The 27809-nt window shown below is 38.3% G+C and overlaps 1 protein-coding gene across 3 annotated transcripts in view; it reads left to right on the top strand.

The window, feature by feature from the left end:
• SLC4A7 (solute carrier family 4 member 7) overlaps positions 1-27809 on the top strand; it is an 88079-nt gene that overhangs the window by 6351 nt on the left and 53919 nt on the right. For all 3 annotated transcript variants that reach the window (XM_080609758.1, XM_080609757.1, XM_080609756.1), the window contains exon 2: positions 27675-27756. In XM_080609758.1, the coding sequence (XP_080465884.1) occupies positions 27675-27756 (82 nt within the window). The remainder of the gene's footprint in view (positions 1-27674; positions 27757-27809) is intronic.

The raw sequence follows: 27809 nt of genomic DNA, 5'->3' as shown, positions 1-27809 counted from the left end.
GTGCTTTGCACCCTCAGAGTTCCTTGTTTCACTGGGAATTAAATTTGCTGCAGCAGAGACTGTGTGTCATGGCAAAGTGTATTTTAACCAGTAGATGGAGCCGTTTTAGTTCCATAGCAGCATGCCTGTTTACATAAGTTTTGAAAACTTTGTTCCTTGAAGTTTTTCAGTCATTTTGTCTTTAGGGTATGACTAAGAGTTATAGTTTCTTTATCTGCAGAGAAGATCAGATGTTTTATTCTTCCAATGACAGTGCCAGGATTGTACAGCAGGAAGGCTATTCCATTTTCACAAATGTGCAAAAAAGAGTGAATCCTTGTGCTTTATGGGAATTGCAGTTATTCCTGTAAATTGTCCAATGTCAGGTGAGTCTGTACACCATGTGTTGCCTGACGTAATGTTTTGGAATCTGTTGTGTTGTATTTGACAGCCTGGATGCTCCTGTGACTTCTGCCCAGGAAAGGCTGTTAGCTCTAACTCAGATACTGTTTTTCCTGCTCCAGGGCCTTAAACTAAATTGACTCAAAGCTATGTAATGGAATAGTTGTCCTATTTGGGTAGTTTAGTTTTTTTTTGGTTTAGTTGTCTCACTTCAGCAATGCTAGAATGTTTCATAACCTTGAAACACCTCTGGCTTATTAATTCTAGCAAGTGCTATTTTAGCAGAAGTATTTGCAATGCCATACTTGTATCATCTAGTGTCCTCCTTCAGCATCCACTTTTCTAAAAGGTAGATTTATGTTTTTCTTAGAGTTTGACTGTTTCCCCCCTGCATTTGTAGTTAGTAACATTCCTGATAGATCTTCCCATTCCCCCACACTCTTTCAGGTCATCGTCACTGAAAATTATTCTTGGTGAACACAATGTCAACTTGAAGAGTAGGACCTTATTCAGATTTTTATTTTGAACTCTTTCAGTAGATGGTACTTTTTGAGGTATAGGTGTGCTGCCTTCTTTCCCAGATTCCTGTGAGAGATATTTAAGTTTCTTGTGACTCATTTTTTGCTGAGATATATCTATATATATGTGTATATATATATATTATTCTATTTTTATTTTGTGTCTACTTAATCTCTTTGGAAGTTTAAATTTCTACAAATGATATAGAATGAGTACTAATACTTTTCATAAGACATAGTTTTGCTGGAAGGCATTTAGATTGTTTTGTTGGCAGTAAGGCTAAGTCAGTGTCCTGAAATACTAAAATATTTTTAAACTTAAAAACAGACTTGAAGTTGTTTTTTTTAACTAAAAGAGAGTCTTCAGTAGAATTTTCCAGATCAGGCACCTGTTGTCAAACTGTTGCTTCTGTTTAACAGTTTCTGGAGTCTGTCTCCAAACAAAGTGGAGCTTCCTGTGAATGAGGGATGTGGGCGGAGGCTGCAGAGAGGAATTATAGGGCAGTGTCCTCCATTGTCCCACCACCTTATGTATGTTGGAATTCTGCCATTTGACCACCTACTCTGCCTTCTGCTACTGTTCTTTCTACAGTACAGCTATGCAGCTGAGGATCTGTTAGCTGAGGGCTGCTGCTTTTAGCTGGGGAGAACTGAGGATTCACATGAAAATTTAACTTTTTCCCTCTCCAGTTATTATCTTCCACTATGGGGGCATGTGTGTATTAAGAGTGTATATGTGGACAGCACGTCTTGGAAAAGTTATGCTTTTATAAATTCTGGAATTAAGGTATTTTAATTTTTACCGCCTGCTCATAGTTGCACTAGGCTGATTCCTCTGCATTTTCCATGACTAGTGTCTAATAAATATATGCTGGCTGTGTCTTGCCTGGGATATTGTAGGATGAAGAAAAAGACAACAAAGTGATTGTAAATACACAGGTTATGGCAAGGGTGGTGGTATCTCTTATTCTTTGCTAGGAAAAGCTAAGAATTTGCTTCAACAAAAAGTGCCGCTTCTGAACCCCATGACTAGCAAAGGGTAATCAGAACACTAAATAATCTCTAATCGGGCTGTCCTGTTTGTATATATTTGTTACCAAAGAGCAGAAAGAGGTTAAAGCATACCTGTGTTCATAGAGATGTTGTAACAGAATCTCATTTAGTGTCCACTTCTGGAAGTGATTGCTTCTCAGGGCAAAAATTCTGTTGCCATGTCAAGAGATTCAGGCTGCTGTGTTCTGGATCTCAGAAGTCATGCCAAGCAGAAGCATGTCTGATTTCTTTTATACAGGGTTATGAGTAAGCTAGTACAACCAGTAAGGTAAAATCATGTTTATTGCTCACTGATCAGACTTCAAATTCACATTTAGAAGCTCCCATTCTTCAGATTTTGCTTTTACATTTTTAAGAAAAGCATGTGTACCAGATGCTAATGTACATAATGCCCTTTTGTACAAAGATCTATTTTCTGTTTCTGTTGTATAACTTCAGTTTTGGAGTTAAAAAATAAAATGTTTTCTTCTCTTTGTACTGCCCTCTACATCCATCATTTGTTTCAACTGCAGTGGAACTTTGGCTTATCTAAGCCCACCCCTGCATGATTAGATAATGTCTGTATATTCCTCCCACTCCTGCTTCCACATTCCATGTACTCTATTTTGCATTTGAGCTTAGTCGCAGGTTCCCTTTTCCTTCATGCTGGTCTGTTACCAGGCCTGCTTGAATTCCTGCATGCAGGAATAGTCCCTCTTGTGCTTTGAGGAGGCTGTCCTTGAAGATCAGCCAGCTCTCACAAGCTTTTTCCTACACCTCCATGGTCTTCCAGGAGATTCTCCCAAGAAGTTTCCTGAACAAGCTGAAATCTGCTCTCCTGAAGTGCCATGTCTTAGCTGTATGTACTTTGTCTTGCACTGTACACTGTACTATTTGTCTTTCTCATTTCTCTCTGGACTCTATGCTCTATAATGTCATGGTTGCTGTGGTCAAGGCTGGTCTTGACTTCCACATCTCTGTCTGGCTCTTCCTTGTTTGTGAGCAATAGGTTCAGCAGAGCATATGTTCCAAGCAGAGCAGTATAGTAACCAATCCTTTGCACAGATTGAAACCCACGCTCCTTAACTTTCCAGTCTGACTTTTCTCAGGAGCTTGTACCCATCTTTTGCAGCAGTCCAACCATGGGAGTTGTCCTGCTGTTACTCTGCAGCTCCTGTGAGGTTATAGCTCTGCAGCAGTACATGGACTAAGTCCTCCTGTTGTGCTTATGTGCAAGAGCTTGAGATGCGCCCCCAGCCATGCCTCTTTCACAATGGAAGTTTAGGAGCCTTCTGTCACATGTTCTCCATGTCGTCTCTTCTCTTAAGTGTGATAACCCTTCTCCACCATGCCTAGTTTAAAGTTTTTTAACAAGTTTAATGTGCTCAGTGACAAAAGGTACTCTTGCCACACTTTGTTAGGTGGATCCTGGTTCCTGAAAGAGGTTCCCATGGTCATAGCAATAAAGTCTCTGCTAATAACCACTGTTATTAGCAGTTGACCCTCTGGATGCATTTTCCCTGAGCCTTTTGCTTCTAACTGGAGAGATGGAAGTGCCACCTAGCCTCTTCACCCTTGCTCATAGTGCTCAGTAGTCACTCTTGATTTGCTCAGTCATTGCTTTTTAGAAGTGTCACTGGTGTCCACGTGATTAAGCAGGAAAGTGCAATAGTTTGAGGACTTGAAGAGCCTCAGTCTTCCCAAAACATTGTTCAGCAAGCAGCAGACCTCCCAGGACCTCCTGTTTATCTTTCCTGTTGTGCAGTGTGTTCATCCCCTCCTCACCTGGACTCTCAGCCCTTCAGAGAAGGCCACTGCTGTCAGCAGCACCAGGAAGGAGCTGCAGGTGCTTCTTGCAGCCCAGCACCTGGATAGTGACATCCTCCCTGTGCAGTTTTTGGACTTGAGATCTTTCATGTGTGTGACTGTTGTTTTGGCTGATGTTGGAGACTTCACCCTGTAGCATATTGCATAAGTTTGAACTGTGTTTTGGTGCCATTTGTAGCTTTGTTGTGTGAACAGCTGTGAGATCTGTTAGCTGCCTCTGTTGGCTGAGCCCTGGGAGATGTGCAGTGCCCGTTTATTTTTATGTTGTTAAACTGTTAAACCTTACCATCTAATTCTGTTAGCAATACAGATTTAAAGGACACAGGTTGATGTGACCGTTTTGTTCTACTTGCAGTTGGTTTCTGGTAAGACACATCATGTCAATATTATTTTAGCAACTCCAGTATTGTAAACTTGCTTGTAATGACTGCTATTTTTGCAAGGCAGCTATTGATTAATAATAATTATTAGTGTTTTTAGTTGGCTGATGCTGTTGTGTTGGCTGATGATGTTGCATAATTTCCTGTCTTCTCAGCTAGAAGTGACCAAATGCAACAGATTGTGATGTTCATGTTTTACCAGGTCATGTACATGTAACAATATACATCTCTTTCCCTTAGCTTGAAATACTTAATGAGGTATTAAATGTTATTATGTAGAGGGGAGACAGTTCTGCCATATTGGAGATGCTTCAGTTGAAAAGTCTGAATTTTCATCTCTTTTTCTCTCTGATATCTCTAAACATAATTTTTTGCAGGTGGAAAAACTGCAGCTTCAGTCTGTGTTGTAGGAATTACTTTCTTCACTTCTGTATCTTTCATAGAGAGGTTTTAACTGAAAAATTGCACTGGTGCTTACTAGTGCTTGATAAAACTCAAATATCTTCTTTTCTAGTTGCTTCCCAGAAAGAACACTTAACAGAAGGAATCCTTCTGTGGGTTCTGTGGCTAACTTGTGAAGTCAAAGGACTGACTGCAAACTCTTTAATTAGCATTCACAGAATCGTAGAATAGTTAGGGTTGGAAAGGACCTTAAGATCATCCATCTAGTTCCAACCCCTCTGCCATGGGCAAAGACACCTCACACTAAACCATGTCACTCAAGGCTTCGTCCAGCCTGGCGTTGAACACCGCCAGGGATGGAGCATTCACAGCTTCCCTGGGCAGCCCATTCCAGTGCCTCACCACCCTAACAGTAAAGAATTTCTTCCTTATATCCAATCTAAACTTCCCAACTTCCCCTGGTTAAGTTTTGAAGATTGTTTAGACTACTGCTACATTTATTGCTTCTTTGTTTCTATTAAAAAAAAACTCAAAAGAAACAAGCAGTTGGAAAGATTGTATTTAAACTGCAGCTTGTTTTGGGCTAGTGATTATCTTTTTTTTTTTTTATTCTTTGGGTGGTACAGCGCTATTGTGAGGATATACTATTATGTAAGCACTTGCATTTCTTTAACATGTCAAACATATTTCCAGAGAGACTCTGTGTACAAAAAAGGAAATAAGAAACTTCTTATTGAATAGCCACAGTTGGTGTTACTGTTGGAGTTAAATTCTTCATTTTGTATGGCTACACCCTACCAGCCATGCATTTTAAAACTGTTTATATAAAAACAAAGAGCATCTGATAATTATTATAGCTTATTTGAGGAAGTGATAAAACCCAAGAGCAGCAGGGATCCTTTCCTTTTTCAGCTTGGTTTCTATTAACATTGTTGTGCTTGCCTGCCATTGAGAGATTTCAGAAAGGAAATTAAGTAGGCATACACTTGTGTAACATTTGGTTGAATTTCACATAGATAATGATAGGATGGAGAGGCATGTTCCAGCTTACAAATTAATTGTACAAACGCAGTTACTGGACAGTTAAAATTTTAGGCTTTGAATACCAGGACATTTATTAAAGCTTTTCTGAATGATTTTTGTGGAAATTTTGGGGTTTTGAAAACTACTGATGTACGCCAATCAAAAAAGGAATAACATCAACCAGGTGTTTTTTGTTGTTTGTATCAGTGTTGCCATCCATTACCTGCCTTAACTGCTGATGCTGTATAAAATGTTTGCAATTACTTCAGATGTTTTTAGAAACATAACCAAAGCTTATTTTCAATGTGTTTTGAAATGTACTTAGCTACATTGACTTTGCTTGCTTTTACTGGAATGTGTAATTGTATGTGATTCTGTGTATGGTAAGGATATATAATCTTGGGTCTTGCTTTATACCCAGATGGTCCAGGTAAAGCTTCAGCTGAGAAAGTTTAATTTATTGAGAAGTTGTATTTTTCTTTAAAGTCAATAGAATGAGCATTTCTTTTTAAACTAAGTAAAATCATAGGTTCAAGCCTTCAGAACAGTGGACACAAAAAATGATTAAATATCTGATTCCCCAAGAAAGAGAACAAATTAAATAGGGGTAGGATGCTAGGTGGTTGTTGTTTTTTTTTTTTTTTTAATGGCACAGCTCTTCACAAATGATTTTGTTTGACATGATTAAATGTACTTAAATTATGGTCTGTTTATAGACAAATTTCACTTGTTTATAACTTGTATAGTGCAGATGTATTTGGTACATAGCTAGCTCATGTATAGTTAAGGAAGAAGATGGCTGTATTCTACTGAGTGAAGACATATAGTGTTAATCTGAGGCTTTTAATTCTTGAGCATGAGTAAGTTCCTTTGCTGTAAAGACACAAATGAAGGGCAAAATATAAATAGGGAACTGGAGAAATTTGATATGCTAAAGGCCAAAGAATATACCTCCTACTTGCGTTCTGTGCTTTGAGTGGACAGAACCTTTTGAAAAGACAGGCAAACTTTTCTCACTGCACTTTTCTCATTGGTGATGGGACTGACTTAGTGTAACCGATTGGGTATGTGGGATTTTAGCCAATCCTAATACAGCAAATAACTTGGAAAATGCTGCTTTTTTAAGTAAGGTGACTAATTTCTCTGTGACATTCAGTGGTTTCTTGTATGACTGTATATTTACTCTGTTTGCCTTTATGGTAGCCAAGGCTGTCTGTCTGATGATTATTAACTTCCAGATTCTGGAGGCGATGTAAAAGTGAGAATTTGCATGTTAAAACAGTAGTCCTCAAACCATGTGTACTTTTCCAGATCAGATTCCATATGTTTCAATGTGTATAAGGGGTGTGTGCTTAACTGCTAGAGCACATACATCAACTCTGTTGCCATTTTTCTTTAGGGAAGGGGTAGGGGAGTAGGTCTACACTTTAAAAACTGTATTGTGGATTAATGCATTCACAAATGATTAACTTCAGTTTCTTGGCAAAAAGTTTGTTTTTCTTTGGCTATCTTTAGAAGAAATCTGTAGGGCTTGATGACCACTGGTTAGGTAATTGAGTTTTAAGCAGCTGAGGCTGTAGTCTTCTCTGTTGGTGTAAGCGGTTGCTGCAGGATACTTTTCAGTTGACATTACCACAGGTGTATACTTTGCGTAAAGTCACAAGTGTCCCCTTCCAGGTACTGGGGGAGGTCGTAGCCAAAAAGTGATCTTGTTGGCATTGAAGGCACCAGGGAACAAGATAAATACATATTTGTTTTTAGAAATTGCTTCTGGAGAATGGTAGCAGTCTCTCCAAACAGAGGTTTCAGTTTGTTTTAGAGTCTGCAGAGGTTGCAAAAGCTGGGGAGAGACCTGTAGGTGCCAGGGCTGGGAATAATGCTGTGGAAGGTGTTAAGAGCCCGAGGGGATTGCAGCTAGGCAAGGCAATGGAGCTGAGTACTTGTGGAAGTGACAGGGTATCTATATGCAAGCTTGTTTCTGGAAATGGAAGTGTACAACATGCTTGAGTTTCTACTTAAGAGTAAAGAATGCATACCTCCAAGATGGCATATTGGCTTCTGTGTTGTGACTAACATTACTGCTATTTCTTGCCAAGCTCACAGGATCAATTCTAAGTTTGTGGTGATACATGACACGACTGTAAACAGTTTAATGTATTATGGCAACATTATGATCTGAAAAACCTGTTTCTTGCTTCAGTTATCTGATAGTACAGAACAGGCTCCTGGGCAAAGAAAGAAAATTTCACTTCCTGTCTCTGAGAGTTACTAAAAAATAAATCCAAATGCCATGAATGGGTACAATATGCTGTACAATTTAATGATATCTTAATGGCTCTTTATTGGTGCATGGATTGTTCATTTGTATGTGTCTATCTTTAAGATGTACTAAATTTGAATGGAAGAAGGTATGGTTACGGAAAAATAAAGAATAGGCACAATCTCAATTTTGAGAACTGGTCTCCTTTAAAGCTATGTATCAAAATAATTTTGTGTTGTGCAAGTCTAATATTTCACTAACAAATCATTGATAAACATATTTTAATTCTTTCAGTTTTCCTGAGGTGAAGAATAGTATGGGAAGGAGGAGAATAATCTGGGAACTACTTCCAACTTCTTAATGCTTATATGAGAATCATTGATAAGCCAATCAAGAAATTGGCTTGTTGTGAGGAGTACTGCAAGGCAAAGGTGGTGTCCTTCTGTAAGCTCTGTTGCCATGGTAGTTCTTGAGAATACCATGGGAAATTCATGTGTTACAGCAAGCAACATTTTATGTATGCCTTGGCAAGGCTGCTGTTCTCCACCTTCCCCACTTTTTTTGTTTGTTTCCAACTTCGTCATAGAAGTATCCAGTGCTTTTCTTTTATCCTTAACAGGATAGCAGATGGCCTCAAAGGCATTGGATTGTCACTGGGTGCCCTGTCCTATGTGGGCAGTGAGTCTGTATTCCTGTGAGGGGGAAGGATTCTTGTGGGAAGTCTCCTATAAAAAAAATATGTTTTGTGACTTTGAGAAATTGGCTCTCTTTCTCCACATATCCGCAGAGATTGATAGTGACTTGTACTGTCGCATTGGACAGAAGTTTCTCTCAGTGGCTGTAGACAAGTTCACTTCTGTTAAAGTGAAAAAGAGAGCATTTGCTCTCTTTGAAATTTTTGCTGTGTTTCATATACTGCTTCGTATAGAACTAAACACCAAGTTCCTTCCAAGTAGGATAATGTCACCTTTCCTTATCTTACTGTGCTAGTATCTCTTTGGCATGAATAGCCAAGGTCCAGGTAAAGCACATTCCTTGTTCCTTCTGATGCATGCTATTTCAAAGCATGGCTTCTCTTTAACAAATAGTCTAAGACCCACAGCACCTTTTCCAGTGTATTAATTCTAGGCAGATAGTAATGAAAACTGAACTGTAAATGAAGACGTGGATGTGGCTGGTGTTTTTGAAGTCTGATTCTCCCTGCCTTGTGCTATATGTACTATAGAAAGGGCTGCTTAAACCCGTGAGGTCCCAAGAAACCAGCTTTATTAAAGTACTAGAAATTGAAGAATTTACAAAAATAATCCTGTTTTCTCTTTGATATATCTAATGATTGTGTTTTGAGACAGTCATCAGTAGTGATGTCCTAATTTTTCATCACCTGTAAACAAAAGTGTCAAAACAAGCATATGCTTTGTATTCTATCTGATAGTAAGGTCACTAATCCTGTATCAATCCAAGTCATAGAAAATCCAAACCAGAAAACTAACTCTATGTTGGAAGTGAAACAAAAAATGTAAATAATTTCACACAGTGGTAAAGGAGCAAACCTCTTGCAGCTGATGGCAAAAGTCTTTGTAGATGAGATAGCTGGCCTTTAAATGTCTTCAGCTGGTTGCGTTTGTTAATGTGTTAAACTTAAAGCAAGCAATTTGCCAGAAGTCTTATTAATGGGAATAATGCTTTATATCAAAGTTGTTCAGAGTCTAGATGTCATGAAACATGCAGAATTACTTGCTTTAAACTGAATAATTGATATGGTCCTGTTGTGGTATTCTAAGATCCCACTTGAGCACAAGCAAGTCTTTTTGTCATAGAAAGTGCCACCCAGCCTACAGCTACAGCACAACAGACAAGTCTAGGATTGAGCACAGGGCAATTTGTCTTCCCTTGGAGCTGAGGGCTGAGTGAGGTTTCTGGTTTTAAATACTTTCTGGTGCCTCTTTTTTTTTTTTTTTTTTTTTTTTTGAGTCTCTGTTTGTTACTACAGTAGGAAGCATCTGTAATACAAGGCCTGCTCATGATGTGTTTGTAAAGATGTGGTTCCTTACTATCAGAGTGGTATAGTTTGGGAGAGTTATGTTCATGGCTTCTTAGATCATATATTGTCCTCTTACAAATAGCAGCTCCTTAAAGTGGCTTCTTAATTTAGAATAGGTAGAATTTTCCTCTGTAATTTCATGAATTTCCAATAAAAGCAACTTAAGCAGAAGTTTTTTTGTGTTGTGTCTTTATTGCTTTTTGTTCATAAAATCAGCGTGAAGAGGATAGTGTTTGTAAAATTTTGAGTCAATACTTCAGGATTAATGTTAAATGTTACGGATATTCCAACTCAGCACTGTTGGCACTGATGCGTCTACATGAGAGTCACAAACATAGAATCATTCAGTTTGGAAAAGACCTTGAAGATTGAGTCCAACCATAAATGGTTTTGCTTTCTATTAATATGCATTATTTGATTGTGGTATTGGTAACATTAGTAAAAAAGACTTGAGTCAAGTTAGTTTGCCACACCTGGAAAATACATGGTTATCTATCTGAAAGATTTTTTTTTTGGGGGGGGCGGGGGAGCGGGGAGGAGGGTGAGGAAGGGGAGAGGAGAAAGCTTAGCTGTGGAATGTAATACTGCTTTAAAGTGTCAGTAGTTACACAGAGCTATTAAGAAAATTATGATTTAAAGAAAAGGTGTAAGTTTCAGGAAACCACTGATGATCTGTCTTCCACCACCCTCTTCCTTCATCTGCCTTCTTACAAAGAGATGGGCTGTCAATGCTACTAATGACATCTTTCAAACCGGCATGCCTGTCTTTGTCTTCTCATGCTACTTAATTCTTCTCGAGTTATTACAAATGTGGAATTACCTTGCAAATTCAAAGCAAGACCCAGAGCAGAAGTGGATCCTGGTGACACAGTGATTCTAGAAGTTTGAATTGTGATATAATTGTGCAGTGTGTTCATGATGATACTGTGAATGTGTGTAAGTTAGTGATGCATGTTTGTGAATGTAAGTTGCTAATAAGTTGTTACCAAAACCACAGTTACATTATGGAATTAGTCAAAAGTGGAAACAAGCTTCAAATACATAGAATAAACTTTTCTTCAGGCTGCTTTCATTGTCGCATTTCCTAAACCGTAAGTGTATATGCATTGCAGTCTTTTCAGCAACTTTTTGTTTAACATACTTCTGCAGCATTTTGCTACTTGAGTATGCAGCTTTATCATTTTCTTCAGTAGAAAAGGCTGAAAGAACCATAAGAATATAGAGAATAACAGTAGTGCTCTGTACTATTGTACAGTAGCTTCCTTTCTGAAGTCATCAAAATTTCATGTTTTTTTCCTGTTGTGGTGTCTGTAAGACTAAATTTAGTGTGTTTAAGCATCATGACCTCAGTGGTCTGAAGAAAGTTATCTTCCTCTCATATATCTGATTAACTTGTCTGTGAGTGCAAACTTGGGGTTAATAGCATCAGCAAATACAAGTGATTTCTGAACTGGATGATTTTCAGGTTCCCCCTAGTGTCCTGTATGAATGCTGTAATTCTAAATGGAGCAGTTCAGTCTCCCTTTAAAGGAAGAGCTTCCTTTTGGGACAGTTTCTCTGTCCCAGTGACAAGGATGTGTTACCCTTTCTTTGAGTCCCTGTCAATGCACAGCGGCCTCAGACAACAAAAATAGGTTTCATTAGACAGTTGGCCTGGTTATAAATATTTTAAAATGGCCATTTATTTGTCTCATTATGCTTGAATGATTTTGCTTTATATATGTTTTTTCCTTAAAGTAAGGCTTCTGCTAGTGTTGATTTGATAACAATGGAAACTGATTCAGATTTTAAAGACAGATCTTTTGGAAACCTTGGTTTTTGAGGGAGTCTGTAAAAGGTTGTTAAAATCAGATATGTAATTATTGTTTCTAGTTAATTACATTTCAGTCAAAAGCTCTGAAATTTATGTTAAGATGGCCAAAAGCTATGATGTCATAGTCCCCTAAATAGAATACTATAGTAAAAATTCAGTAAAAAAGTATAATTTTTTACCGAAGTTGAGGGCCTTTGCATATTTCAGATACAATCTCGTTGGATAATGTTAGCATGTAGTATAAGCCAATTTGACTGTTCTGTATTTAGGACATTTTAACAGGGTGCTGTTTGGTGACACTTTTCCAGCCTGGTTTACAGGTTGATTTTTTTTCTGTAGAGTCAGAAATGTGAGAATAATAGCAAATAATTTGGTGGACAGGTTAATTTCTTTGTGTGTGCCCTGACTTAATGGAAGTAACATTGGGAAAAAGGGATGGATATGCTTATAATATACATATGATCTAGGTGAATGAAAGTTTTAGCATTAGAAACATGGGGAGTTTCCTAGAGGAACAAGTGCATTCAAGCTTTTCCTATTTCAATATTTCTTTATATTTTGCTTTTATCTGTAGGTGGAAAAGTTTCAATATTACAGCTCTTGACTGTTGCTTCTGACATATCTTGCATTTCATTTTTCAAATTCTCTCTTGTATCAACTTGAGGTAGAAAACAGTCTTTTGGGATCATGGACTGAGGAAAGCTTGGTTTGCTTGCTAAAAGCCTTCTAGTGAAAATGTTCTTCCCCTCAGAAATAAAACAGTCAAGACTTTTAAATTTCCATTAATACATATGTAATTAAGATATCCCATTGCAGATAAAATAATACGCCCTCAGGGCTGTAAGCTGTAGTTGTTTCTATTTTATATGTCACAGTAAAAGCAAATATTGAATTCTGTGTAAATGGCTGTGTAACGTTTGTTAGCATTAGAAGGACCTACTTACTCTGGAGACTGTTTCTAAATCATTGGAAATGTCATGCAGTTTTCTTCCACTCATTGTCTATTTTCCCTTGTCTGATGTTTGTAGAAAACTCAATTGGCTGCCAGATGCAGTTGCCATTGATTAGATCAACTCCTGCATTTTTTTTCCCCCCAGTATTTAAAAGTTCCCTACTAGTTAGAAAATCCTGAATTACAAATGATAACTTGAAATTCTTGTAGCCATTGGATGTAGCATATTGGATTCATATTGCTGGAAGGTCTTCTGCTTAGGTCTCCAGTCTAGATGATGTATTTTATATGTTTGTCTTAATGTTTGGTTTACTGTGTATTTGACTTAGTATTTTAGTTTTGTGTCTGTGAGGGCATTTTAAAGCTTTTGAATCTCTTTTCAAGTTCAGGCAGAGAATGCAGGAGGAGAGTTTGTATCTAGGGACATGACTTGATGCTTTGAAGCCAGCTGGTGAAAATTGCTATACTTGCATCTCAAGGAGCATAGATCTGGTGTAATCTTACTCTGCAATTTCAAATTTCCCTTACAAGAAAGTCATGGCAGCAGAATTTTTATGCAAGGCTAGATAATTTTCTGTCTTCCAGAAGTCAATGTGAAAGGCAAAAGCTTGTCTAAATTCCTAGTTGTATGTGCTCTAATTTCACTTAAAATCAGTCTTTCCTTGAACTTGTACTTGTGCTGTTGGAAGGCAGTGTACAGCTTAAGCTGCATGGAACTGTGATCTAACTGTGGCTGTGTACCTTCAGTGAGCCATCTGAAGGATCTTGGGCTGGCTCCTGGAAGTTTGAAGTTGACAGTTGTCTAGCAACATCTTCCATTATAAAGGCTATTTCAGCCTTTAACGATATTCTGTTTTGCTTCAGAATGGAAGAATTTCGGCAAGTAAGTACATGTCTTAAGATATGGCTTCATGATGAGGCTGAGCTAGATTGAGTAGTTCCTGGTCTCTGAAGGGGGGGTGCCATTCTTCCTTTGTCTTGTCTCCTTTCCCATAAACTGATTCAACTTGTGAAGATGGCAAAAAAACACCAACAAAAAACCCCAAACAAACCTCATAAAAACACCCGATGAACCAAAATGAAACAGTCATTTCAGAAAACCAACCCTTGACAACTGAGTTAAATGTTTACTCTTACGATCAGGGAAACATCGGATCTAATGTAAGGCAGGGATGGTATAATGTCTAGTCAAAGTATTGTGAGAAGGGAAAGTGACATGAGCATGGTATCTCTCTGTTCTCCAAGCAGTTATACTCAAGCTGAGATTCAAATTGCAGCGGTCATGAGCAGACTTGGAGTTTTACTTCCTTTTCTCTTTGCTTCCTGAGGATCTGCTGTCAGGGAAAGCAAGCCTTTCCTCCACTCGTACTTCAAATAATGTCATTACATACCAGATAAAATTATCTGCCCCATATTATGCTGCTTCATATCTGGACTCATCAGCTGTTCACTTCTGTGCCATGTATTATTCTAGGAGATGAATGTTTAATATTTCTACAAGTGATTGTAGAGCACTTAAGTATGGCCTTGGTTAGGTCGCCATAATAGTCTTGAAACAGCCCTGGTTTATAGTTCTTCTGAATGTGTGAGGTGATCTAAAACTTTTGTAGGATAAAAAATCAGAATATCTCTCAACAATGGTGCCGAAATGCCTAGAGATGAATTTAGGTAAAGGCAAGCAATAGAGATCTATTGTAGAGCAGCTTTGAATTTAGAGAGCATCCTCATTCTTTTGTCAAAAAACCTACCTCAAAACCAACAGCAAAAAAACCTCCCCCCAAATCCCCTAGCGTAGCTCAATGCCGTTTGCATGGTGACTGTATGTTTATGCATGTTACAGTAAAATTCTTGTTACCGTTCTGTTTGAATGCAGTAAATTTCTTCCATCTGTCTACTGAGGAGTGTTTTTGAGTCCAGAAATAAGTACTCTAAAAATTTTGCTTGATCAGTATGTCCAGATCAGGACTGCAGGGTAATTAATGAAGTAGCCTATACAATAGAGTACATAGTAATCTTGCTGTTGATGACAATTCAGATCATAAACATCATTGGTATCCTCACTAGAGAGTAAGTATGCAGCTCAGAATGATGTATAATTGTGTAACATCAGGAGGGCTCAAAGTAGAGATCTGCCGCGTGCTTGCTCGCGGCGTCCCAGTGGCTTGTGACAGCTGTCCTGCAATGTGCTGAGAAACTTTGCTTACTACTAGGGCAATACACCAGAGAATATCTGCACAGAACACATCTATATTTTGGGGTTTTTTTTTCTTCTTTCTCTTCCCCCTCCCTCCTCTTTTTTTTTTTTTTTTTTTTTTTTTTTTTTCTGGAACCACTCAGCTCCAATTGTATGTGCCAGTACAAACTGAGGCAAGCTGAAATAGCCCATGCAGGTGTACCTTTTGGGAACTAGCTGTTATGTGAAGGTTGTAAAATAATTGTAGGCAGTCAAACTCTTGATTTTTATGGATGTGTTTAATTCATTAAATGATGAACCACTGCCTATGAAGGTTTCTGTGTTCCTTTGCTAAGGGAATAACATCTGCCCACATCTGGAGACTGTGTCCAGTTCTAGGCTCTTCAATACAAGAAAGATGAGCTACTGGGGAGGGTCCAGCATACAAGGATGATCAGGGGTCTGAAGCATCTCTCTTTTGAGGAGAGACTGCAGGAACTGGGCCTGTTTGGTCTGGAGGAGAGCAGACTGAGAGGGGATCTCATTAGTGCATGTAAATATCTCAAAGGTGGGTGCCAGGGGAATGGTGCCAGGCTCTTCAGTGGTGCCCAGTGACAGGACAAGGAGCAGTGGTCATAAACTAAAACACCAGAAGCTTCACCTCACCATGAGGAAGAACTTCTCTACACTGACGGTGGCAGAGCACTGGAACAGGCTGCCCATCTGGACACTCCCTCTCTGGAGACATTCAACACCCATCTGGACAAGTTCCTATGTAACCTGCTCTGAGTGGCCCTGCCTTGGCAGGGGGGGGTTGGACTTGATGATCTCCAGAGTTCGCTTCTAACCTTGATGATTCTGTGATCTCCTTAGAGGACTGGCTCATATTTGTGTGTAACAGAACACTTGTAGGAAGTGACTCTTCTTAATATGAGTTAGTAGGTTCCCATTTAAAAAGCTGAACAAAACCATCTGTAGTGGTATCTGTCATACTAACAGACAGCTTGTCATCCAACTTGCTCTGGCATGCTCCCCTATAATATTGCTTCCCCTCCTGACTCCCCTGTGACCTGGCTCCCTCCTCCCCTCTCCAAAATAAAGCCTCATTTAGCAGTGTTGTCTTACTGTCTCATGGGTATTTCTTGTGTATTGTGTATGGGTATTTCTTCTCTAAAGTGAGGTGCTTCGAATTCGATGGATGCTATCCTTTCAGATACATGATGAAACATGGTAGTGAGCTGGATTGGATTTTTTGAGCTATAGTGTTAGGAAAGATCATCATGTTCATTTTGTATAATTTGTTCATGCAAGGAAGGGTTAAGTTTAGGTTATGGATGTAGCTCGAACACCCTCCTAGCCCATCTCCCAGCGTTTTAATTACCAGTGCAAATCTCATGCCAGATCTACCAATTTACAGGGCTAGATGTGAGGGAATGTCAGTACGGCCTCTTTGCAAGCAAATGAGTGCTCAGTTTCCTTCTGCTGTCTGGCTAGGTTTGATAGCTCTGGTCTTAAGCTCATGATAAATCCTGTTGAGAGCATGGTTCTGCTCACTGCAGCCACTTAAGGAGAAATGTACTTGTGTTCTGGCATCTCAGAATAGCAGATTAAGCACAGCTCTGCCTGCTGGAGACTGCAGACCCTGCAGTAAGGCAGTTTACTGCCACTTCATGATAGACTTGGATTGTAATAGCACTCTCATTTGTGGCTTTAAAAATATATGCAGCTTGTTGGCGTCTTAAGGCTGGTGTTGCTGTAAGACGTGATGGGGGATATTTTTGCAGATTGATCCAGAAACTGGTCATAACAAGTGCTGTGAAAACTACTCTTCTAATCCATTGTTAACATTTTTGCATTCTTCCCCATGGTTAACAGAGGTTTTGGAATTAATTCAATTTAGTTGATTTTGAGGGGAATTTTTAATGGAAGCCTGTATTGCATACAAGGAAATCATGGACTCCATATTGCTTGTGTGAAAAGATTAAAAGTTCTGCAAAGAGCAAACAGCTCAGATGAAATCCTTCTTTTCTGTCTGGAGAATATATACATATTTTTTGGACCTGTCTTTCAAAAAAAGTACTTTTATAACCAGAGGTAAGCTCAGAAAAATGGAACTGGAAGAGGTATTAAAGGTGCAAATTAAGAAGGAACAATTGATGGAAAAGGTATATGTTTCATAATAGCTACTTATGTTTCTGTTTCTTCTTAAAACTCCCCAAAAAGCCCTCATACACTTCATAAGGATGCTTTTGCAGCATAAAGCATATGGTTGAAATACTGCTGCAGTACAAATAGTTTTGCTCTGAGTTCTCAGTGTTGTCACTGTACATGTTCAATGATAATTTTGAATATATTTGCCTACAGTTTGTTTTAGAATACTTGTGTAGCTAAGCATGTTGAGACAGTTACGGTTTGAAGTTGTGTTCTCCATCTAATGCGAAGCTTTTGCCTGGTATTTATTCTTTAATTCTTTGGTAAGAGCAGACACTTATTCACAAACTATTTTGATGTGGGACTTAAAAGACAAAAGCTTCCATCTGTTTGAAAAACAACTTGTTTAGATTTTAGAATATCGGGTTTTATAGCTTGGCTTTACATGGGCATGTTCTTTGCTTTCTAGCTTTTTTTCTTAAATGAATAAATCTTCCATGCTTATAATGAAAAAACTGAAGGTTTTTTATTTGGTTGACTACAGACTAGAAAGAGGTTTCAGTAAACTGCTTCAGAACAGTTTATTAAGTTTCTAAGCCAAGTAAATATTCTTTCCAAAATGTACCAAAATAAAGCAAGCAAAGGTGTGAGTCTCAGCCTCCCCCTCCCAACCCCCATCCCCTCCAATACCAAAGGAATAAACAGCCCTTCTTCCCTTTTCACCACCCTGCCTGCCTCAAGCTAAACAAACCAAATTCTAGATGCTGAAGTACTTCTAGTGCAGATTTATACTAAGGAGGACTGCATTCAAGTGTGGGAGAGCCAGCACAACAGAGTTCAGCATAGCTGGTTGGGTATTCATCTGAGTAGCTGAAGAAGTGTATGAGGAAAAGAATAGGTTTGGTTTAGCATGCTCAGTTGAGAAGAGGGCACTAAGATAGGATTTCAGATACAGTTTAACTGTGTTCTTCCTGTATGAGTCATTTAGTTTACTGTCATTTATGGAAAGCAACAGAGGGGCCTTCAATAGTTTGGAAGTGAAAAGATTCACAGGCATGTAAGAGTGAATGTCTGTTTTCAGAGTGGAAACAAACTACTTTTAAATTTTTGTCAGCACTGGCTGAGAATACGTGTGTTACACTTAGAATTTTCTGGACTGAGAGAGGTAGTGATGGGAGCTCAGTGTGGTCTTCTGATTTTTGAACTGCTAGGTGGTAAATATCATCTTTACAGTGCATTTCTTCATCTGGTGGTGCTTATCCTGAGTTTGTGACCAGTACGTTACTTGTCTTGGTGGCTGGGGTGGCACCAGTCGAGCTTTGTTACTAGTTTTCATCATCCAAGGAGTAGGAATGAAAGAATTAAAAAGATCAAGGAAGGCAGTGTTATGTCATGAAGGTTAAGTTATGCATAATGCCTTAAAGAGCCAGTTTTTCTATGTGTTATTTGATGAGACAAGGAGATTAAGGTATGTCAGTGATGAAGAGGGGAAGAGTGAAATGAAGCTCTGAATCTGTTGATCTGCTAGAGTGGAAGTTGCGTTGCGTTTTTGTAAGGCTGGCTTAAGGAAATAAAAAGTATAGCTACTCATATTGTGCCTGAAACAGGGAGCCATCATAGTCTGAAAGGAGACATGAAATGAATTTTAGCTAACAGCATGGCAGTTTTTATCTCAACAGCAGGGGGGAAAGAGGATTTCTTTAAGGAGCTCTGGTTTATTTTGCTAAACAAGAAGATATGGCTTTTGTAGGGAGGGGAAAAAAAAAAAAAACAAACCTAAAACAGAATTGCTTTGGAATGAGTGTTCAGTGAAAGGTCAGTAATACAGCTGTAAACCAACTTAGCAGATGTTTGACTTCTGGGTTGTTCTGTTCTGGGACCCAAAGTGCAAATGTGCTTTCATTTTGTAGTGCTAATGAAGTCTTGAATCAAAGCAAAAATTATAACCTTGGAGCTCTTCTTAGCTGCTGTTGATGCAGAAAGTGTTGTGTGGAACTCTGTTTCAGTCCTTTTTTGGTATTGTCAGAGCTGCAATTGAAAGCTTGCTGTCTTGCCCATTCTGCTTTTGCACGATCCCGAAGTAGCTGCAGTCTGTGCCTTGGGAGATGGGACTCACAGGGGAGCGATTGGCTGTGGGGCTGGGGAGCGATTTCCTGGAGTACATCTGTGTCAAGCAGAGCGAGCTAAAGCAGTCATGTATGCGCAGTCTCTGATCTCCTGGGAGGTTCATTACGGGGTCTTGTACAAGGACATTCACCACTTTTGCACATTAGCATGGAGGAAGCTCATCCAGGGAAGAAAATGCAACCTGTATGTAAACAGAGCTATATAACTTGATAATGGTTCGAATGTGCTTTTCTGCAAGTGGTATGTAGGAGCTGTGTCTCAGAATGGTGTGTTACCTTAGACTCACTGGTTGTGGGAAGAAATCTTTGAAAGATTTGGAGCTAGAAATAATACTTGCAGTAGAGATTTCTGTATTAGGGAGGATATTTTCTGTGTCGCAGGAATTGCTTAATCATAGTAACTGGCTTAATTCAGAAAGGAAGTGTGCTTTTACAATTATGAGAGTATACTAGATTTGCAGCATGTTTCAGTGTTTGCTGCTGTTGTGCTGCCGATGTTGTAGTTAGTTTTGTTCTTTTCCTCTGATGTGTGTGTGGTTTTTTGTTGTCTGCCCAGCTTCCCCCCATTTTGAGTCATCTTTTCTTAATTTAAAGGTTATTAAATGTGGCTTTCAGTAATTCTGTGCAGGTATAGCAGGGAATTTTCTGGTAAAGAATCTTGAAATAGCATATTCATTGTTCCTTCTGACAAAAATGAAATTAACTTAATGAGCTATGTAAGTGAAGTAAAATGATCACAGAGACAGTGTTTTCTTCAAACATCAGTGTCATAGCTACAAAACTATGGGGATTTCTATGGTGAAGGAGTGAACTCTCGTGTCAGCATTACAAGCTATTGTTTAGCTCTTGTACGGGGTAGTCTTTATCACTGCTGTTTAACTGCTGTAAGAGGGATTGCTACTTTAGAGTTCCTTGGAAACTAAAATCTATTGAATGGAATTTTCCTAAGCTGTAAAGCTTTAAAGACCTCTGGATTGGATTATATGAATTTTATAAGATGACCACTTAATTTTTCTATTATCTTGTGTGAACATAAGAAGTAAGAGTTTCATTTAGACATGTTAAAATACATGTGAATGCAGTGGTCTTGTTTGTTAGGGTCTCTGTAATACAGTGATCAGGTTTTGATTTTCATTGTGCTCTGGACACAGAACCCATTGGGCATGCCTAGAAGACTAGGCGAAAGTCTGAGGTGACTAGTTATGAAGATTCCTCTACTGCTTTTCTACCTGCAATTCTAGAAATCAAAATGAATGGAGCTATGAATTTGTTGAATGAAATTTAGTCTGTGAGGCAGTGATAAAATGCAACTTCGTAAAATGACTACTTTAATGTTAGATATGGAACTTGCTCTAGTGTGTCAGATTGGTGAGATTATTTGCTAAATTTATGCAGGTGGTAGATTTTTTTGGCTTGCCAAACACTCGGATTGAATTCAAACAGGCTTCTAATTTTAAGCAAATATTCTCTTGCATTTTAGTAATGCCTTAATATAAATCAAGGTATCCCTTTTTCTCGTGTCTGTTCTAATTCATTGATTTTTGGACAGATTTCCACTGTGTGCTATAGTTGACAGCCAGTCACTGCTATGACCACTCTATTGTTAGTGTTTATGCTTCCTCCTCTTCCTGACTTTTTCTCCCAATTTAATTTTGTCTTCTGATTAACATAAGCAGTTTGTGTTTACTGACCAAGGACTAGTGCCTGAGTTGTCTGGAACATGAGTTAACTTGCAGGTTATGATGCTCACTGAGACAGTGGCCTGCTAGAACCACTGAAATAAAGTTATTTATAAATATTAGATATTCAACTGTTCAGTAAACAAAATGTGAACGTGTTTAGAACTGCTTTTTTCCCCAGACTGTGGTGTGGTGTTTTTTTTGTGTGTGTGTGTTTTCTTTCTTTTAAAGTAGCACACATACATGTCTGTCTTCACTGTCCTCTACTAACAGTTTTGGAAAAGTAAAAGTAAATTACAACTTCTGGACAGCCCTATGGAAGTCTGTGTTGTCTATTGGACATACTTGTCCAAACAAGGTTTGTATAGCTCTTCTAGTTTTTTTGTTTGCTTTTTAGGTTTTGTTTGTTTGGGTTGTTTGTTTTTTTTTTTTTTTGTCAGTCTTCTAGAAGCAGATTGGTCAGATGTATTTAGTAGGGTAAGTTGAGCAGTTAATTAGAGGATTAGTAGGCTAGAAAAACTTCTCTAGGTATTCTAAGCTTCTTTGATTACAACTATGATGTTACTGAAATCTAAGCATCGAACCTTCCTGTGAGGATCCAAATATTGCTTTGATTAGGAGGAGTCTTCATTTACATGTGAGGATAGTTGTATTAATTAGTAATTGTATAACTACAGATAAGATTCACAGGAAGGGGGGGTGGTGGTGTAGGGGGTTGTGAGACCAAAACCTGTGAGCTGTACTACAGTCTGCTGCAGTGTGTGACCAGTGCCCACTACTATGGTAGCAGGGGGAAAAAGCTGCTGTTCCTGTGCAAATGAGACCATAGCAAATACAACCAAAGGGGAACCCATCAATATAGTATGCTTCCTATTTTAAACCTGGCGAGTGTTCTGGTTGTGAATTATTAATAATTTTAATCCATATATATTTAGAGGCAAAGCTATCTAAAAATTGTACGCTGACGAAATGAGATGGTGCCCATTTATATTTGGTACATTTTCCCTTGGCTGTTAGGTTGATTGCTTGATTTAGAACGGGTAGTGTTTCATCACTTTGGCAACTGATGAAGATACAGTATTGCTGTGTAGACCAGTACTAAGAATTTACTTCAAATGCATTTGTAGGATTCCTTGTGCAGTTCAGCTGAAGACTGTTCAATACCCTGAATAATCATAGAATGGTTTGGATTGGGAGAGACCTTAAAGATCGTGTAGTTCCAATACCCTCACTTACTACTATTTAGACAGAACTGTGATTTTTTTTCTTTTTGTATCCTGGCCGTCCTTCAAGGAGGCAGCAACCAGAGATGCCTGCCGTCTTGCCCACCATAGGCTCATCTTACCTCTGGTTTAAAAGCAGAATCAGTCTGACAGAGAAGTAAAATATATTATTTAGAATATATTTAGAACTTACTAAGTGCTGCTGTTGGCCATTCCTGCACGTGAACCACGTGAAAAAGCACTTCCCAGTTTACTCACTCTTAACTAAGGGTACTGAGTGCTCTGTATAGCAGTGGGAGACGCAGAGTGTAGACTTAGTGCTGATAATTGCCAAGAGGTAGAATGATAACCATTGAACTCTGCATGCAGTGTCACAGATGGCATTAATAAATACATTCATTTTCTGGTTTCTTTTCTTATGGCTTCCAGGGCTGCTGTGTCACTGATAGACTTGCAGTCCTACAAAATTAGGGGATAACACTGGTCTTGCCTGATATTTTTTTTCTTTTTACTTTTTATTTTTTCCTTAAAGTATTAGTGCCTAATGGCTTGCAGTTCTGAGAGACTGAATGGAGAAGAGGCTGTGTGTGCATTCTGTAAATCAGGGATATATTGTTTCCTGACTACGTGGAGTATTGTTTGTGCTTGAAATAGAAATGCAGGTTTCTGAAACAAAGCTTTTGGGAAATGCTGTTGTGAAAATGAATCATGAATGACCCTGCTGGTTCTTAATTAATCTGAACAATGTATTTCAGTAGCTGTGTGAGAATACAAATGGGTTTGTATCTATCTATAAAAAAATATTAGTTTTAAAATATTTGTACATAAATATAAAACACTACCCCCCGCCCCCTTGTTGTTTGGGTTTGGTTGGTTGTGGGTTTCTTTCTCCTCTCGTTTCCCCCCCATCTACTTGAATAAATGCTGCAGTGAAGGTTCTTTATAGCATGAAAGTAGTAATGTAATGTGGGGTTTTTGGGGCATGGTGTTTTTTTGTTTGTTTGTGTCCTCTTCTGTGCTCTGCTTGTTTACTCCCATGAACACTAGGGCTATCTCTTCTGGTGCTGCAGGTAGTGCCCAACTCTGTTGGGGAAGAACTTGGGGCTGAGGGGTTGTAAATGTGGCATACAAACATTGACTTAGCTAAATAATGGCTTTAAATGTTGAGTTCAAATTATTCTCAACATAATTACTGTATTCTACTTAGATTTCAGAGGTTTATGGTTCACCATATCAGCCATTTGTATGATCACTGTCTATCATTAGAATGAATTGATTGAGTTACATTTCAAGTACCTTAAACATTTGTTGCTTTAAAGTTGTATCTCTTGGAAGTGTTTTTTCAGTAATGCATTTTGGCAGTGTGCCTGTCTGAAGTCTGTCATGTGTATGTGTCTGCATAAGATTAGTTGAGTTGCATGGTGAGAAGAGCTTGTACAGATGACGGTGGAAAGTTCCCTTTAAATTTAATATTCTCTGCGTCATATTTGTGCCAGTCCACTAGATGGTAACTAAGACGTGGTGCTGGAGTTGTTCTTGCAAACTTGAATGCCTTCCTTAATGATGCATGCAATTTAGGATTGACCTTTTTCCTAAATACTACTTTAAAAAAAAAATATAACCGTAATATTTTAGGTACAAAAACTATATTAGGCTAAGTGAAGACAAATACTCGAGAAGGTAGATAAAGCGTAAACAATTTCTGAATACTTGTTTGTCTGCAATAAGAAGGGCATTACTCTTTTTCTCCTGGACTGTCATTTGAAAATGGGAGGTAGCAAGAGGAACTCTGATGGGATTCTGCTAGAGCAAAGAGTATTTGAAAGTCTTGTCTGATCTGCAGCAGTTGAAAAGGTGTTTCATTTTCATGCGAGGCAAAGTCAGAAGGCTGATAAGTCATGCTGTAGTATATGTAGGCACCTCTGGCTGAATAGGAGGGTTTTACTGGAAGGTTGTTTCTACACCATGTTTGTGAGTATCCGCAAATCTGGTGTTAGGAAAAAGTATTTTGGTGTATTTTAATGCAGTGTTCTAGGATGACTTTTTAATTTTATTTTTTTTTAATTTCCTTGAAGTACTCTGGATTTATTTTTATAAATTACCATCTTCTTGTGGAAAAGCAAACCAAAGGTGAAGGTTTAATCTCTCCCTGGGGCACCTTTGTAGCTGCTTGTGTTGTTTTTCTCCCTACTCCATTATTCTGTCTCTTGACTGAAAAGTTACATGCATTCCAAGTTAATAATTTTATCTTGCCTCATCTTCATCTGCTGCTTTTTGGGCATCTGTAGGATTATTGTACATCTAGTTTCACATGAAATGGATGGTAATCTGCAGAGGAGTGTTTGCTCTAAGATGAATTCATTCTCTCTGCCTACAAAAGGGAAGTTGAGTTTTAAACAATCCCATCTCTTTTTGTTTGTGTACGCAAAGATTCAGAAAGTAGAAGAGATAACTAGAGTGGGAATGTGTTTTGATTCAGCAGCTGTGAATTCGACAGTGTTTTTTCTTTCGCTTCTGTTCCTTGAAGTGGCATGGTAGTTCTTCTATAATTACTGAAAACCTATGCCCTACAGACTTTATTTTTAGCAAGGAAAAGTTGTAGCTTGGAATTAATTTTATAGAGCATTTGAAAATTTTAGGGGTTTTTTTTCTTTGTTTTTTTAATATCTTACTGGAGCCAGAAGTACCTTAGGGTGGCATTAGCTATTGGCCTCACAAACAGCTGTGTTAAAATGATGCTTTGTGCTTTTCTAAACAAAAGTTGAAAGACTTTTCTTCATGTATGATATTTGTGGTTGCTAATGGTTTATTCTTGGAGAAGTCTTTGCATACATTGAGTACTTTGAGATAGTGATAGAATGGTTTGCAAGGGCATGCATACCTTTCTGTAATCTAATCTCAAAAGGCATGTTACTTTCACATGATGTGGGTTTGAAGGCTGCTTCTATATGTGTAAGGTTGGCAAAGCACCTCTTGTTACTGAAGCAGAGGGTGATAAATATTAATAACATGGCATAAGGTATACAGCAAGTAACAGTTTCAGGATGTAATTGAGAGATAAGTCTTTTCTTGCATGTGTGTATGTCATTTTCTACCAGTATGTGGTAGTTTGTATAATCTGGGGAGAAACTTTGTCTTCCTTTATTGCTCAAAGCCTGTGTTTGGAAAGCTTCCAGGTGTCCTAAAAGGAGGTTGGGGAAGTTAGGTGCAGGATATTTCATCAGTCTGACTGTAACCATGGAACTAATTGTGGAAGAGGTTTTGATGGCAGTTTTTGTAATATTAGAGGGTTTTTTCCCTCATAAGACGTTTAAAATGAGGATTTGTGATACTTCACCTATTTTCATTCCTCTTTTTGAGTTTTCTGGGAACATGCAGGATCTGTGCGTATATCTCTTTCTGTGAACTGAAGTGTATCACGGTCACATAACTTCCCACCTCATCTCAGTGACACAGAAATAGAAAGTAGGTAAGTCCTCCTTGGTAGTGTTACGGCCTCACCAACGCAGTTAAATGTTTGCTGAACTTATTTGGTGCCTCGAAAGATTGTTATTTGAGGCTTTTTGGTAGTGCTCCTTGGAGGCCTTTTTGCTATTGGGTTTATGCATGTAAAAAATATGTTTCCTAAGCTGTGCTGGAAAATCCATCTTCAGTAAAGATAAGAGCTAAGACTTATTTTGCAACTGCTTTTGATAACCATGCCAAAGATAGGGAAAAAGAGAGAGGATAGAGATGAGATACATTATGAAGGCATCTTCTAGAGGGCTTTTTGGGGTGTAGGAGCCCCCACCTTCTATCTTATTACTGTGACACTTCGAGAATTTCTGCCACTTCTTCATTAATAGATCTATCATTTGTATTCATTAATTTGTTATTCTTCAAATAGATTCATTAATTGTAACATTTTGGCAGATATGCGCATCAAGTGTGGCTTTGGTTTAATCACCTGAGTTACTTGATTGAAGCTGTCTGGAGTGTGCAGGAGTTCTAATTTTTCTAACATTCATGCAAGTCTCCACTTCTGCTGTGTAACCTTTCTTGAAAACACCATTCTTCGGGACACAGCTCAGAATCATCTTTTATTTAGAGGTTTATTTGGCTGTCTGCCACTGTTGTATCTTGCCTATTTACATAGTGCTGCTGCTTTTATTTTTTTATGTGATCTAACTGCTTTTTTAATTTTTTTTTTTTAACTAACACGGGAGGTTTTTTATGTGCCATTTTTTATCTTCATATTCTTTAATCTACTTTCCTCAGTATTCAAACAAAGATTAGGATTTTCTTTGTGTGTGTGTGTATGTGCACACAATACAATATAATAAATATCTACTTTATTAAGACCAATTTTTTTAACTTGTAGCTGTTACACACGTATGTTGTTTCTCGTCCTTGTCACTTCCCTGTGAGATGACCAACTTGTTCTATATATAAAGCATTGCACTATTGAATAATTCAAAGATCAAAGTTTAGGTGAATGTCAACACTGTTGGGGTTCCCAGTCCCTGTAAGACTCCTGATTTAGGCTTTTCTTTTTTCTTTTTCTTTTTTCTTTCACAAAAACCACTGTCACAGATTCTGTGTTGATCAATGTAAATGTACCAGTGGACTGCTGCCAGAAATGGTGATCAAACAGATTTATTTGTGGTGGATCTAGCTGTCATGTGGCCACAAGAAAAGTCACTTTGGTGAACTGAGCTAATGGAAAACTGATTCATGCAGAAAGCAGGGACAGTATTCTTCAGCAGCGAGCCTGCCCTTAGACACAGTTAGATATAGAGTAAAGCATTACCTGTAGTGTAGGCAGTACTTTTGGAGAACCTCCAGCCTTCTGCCAGGAGGCTGTAATTTGTGAGCTGTTACAAGTGGATTGTATTCTAAAGAATGTAAACATTTGAAGAAAGGCAACTTCAATGTCGGTTCAATGTCATTTCTGGGATGAATTTATGAGATTACTATTGCTCAGTTATATTAAGGTATATTTTTTTTCAAGAGTGAGCAAAAGACTGTTTAAAGGTCTGCTTTAGCAATGTGCTAAGTGTGATTAGAGGACTGTGCTTTTGCATTATGAGTGGTATGGTTTCAGTAGTAGAGGAATCTGAACAAATCATCTGCAATTGCTGTTTTCTAACTTTGTGCATAAAAAATATGGTTTAATGGGGTGTGGTTAACAAGGTATCTGTTGAAACCTGAGTGAAACAAATATTTTGGTCTTCTTAAAACTGTTGGTGTAGGGAAGGCCCCCAAGTTCAGTTACACAACTCTTTCGCCACCCGTTTGTATAACCTTTGGTTCGCCAAGGCTGCTTATTTGTGCTAGAAAATCTCACACCCTAATTGTCCCAATGTTAACTTACGGAACTGTTAATTTGCTGGTTATTTTATTGAAGTAGATTCACTGCTGTTGAACATAAACCTTAAAGAATCACATTCCTGAAATGTATGTTCTGATCCATGAATCGATATCATTAGTATTGCAAAAGGCAATTGCATGGTATTTGTTGATGATTCTATTTTTCCTTCAATTTAGGGTCATGTTTTCTTCAGGAATTGGATGGATAGATTTGCAGTAGCATTTTCTTTCTCAATTTCTGAGAGGTTTTTGACAAACAGCGTCAGGACTGCAGAATATATTTAGGTGTTAAGAAAAAATTAGTTCTGTTTAGTTTTAACTTAAACTTGCATTTGTTTCTTCAGGGTCATGATGAAGAAGCTGTTGTGGATATGGGCAAAATCAGCTCTACTATCAATACAAACTTTGAGAAAGAAGAACTAGAGAGTAAGTTTATGACGGTTTTTGGTTTGCTTTCCATACTGCTAAAAGGAATTGGG

The sequence above is a fragment of the Psittacula echo genome, assembly GCF_963264785.1.
Source record: "Psittacula echo genome assembly, chromosome: 2".
Classification (NCBI taxonomy): domain Eukaryota; kingdom Metazoa; phylum Chordata; class Aves; order Psittaciformes; family Psittacidae; genus Psittacula; species Psittacula echo.
The sequence above is the reverse complement of the archived record's forward strand: the minus strand, read 5'-3'. Positions and strand labels throughout refer to the sequence as shown.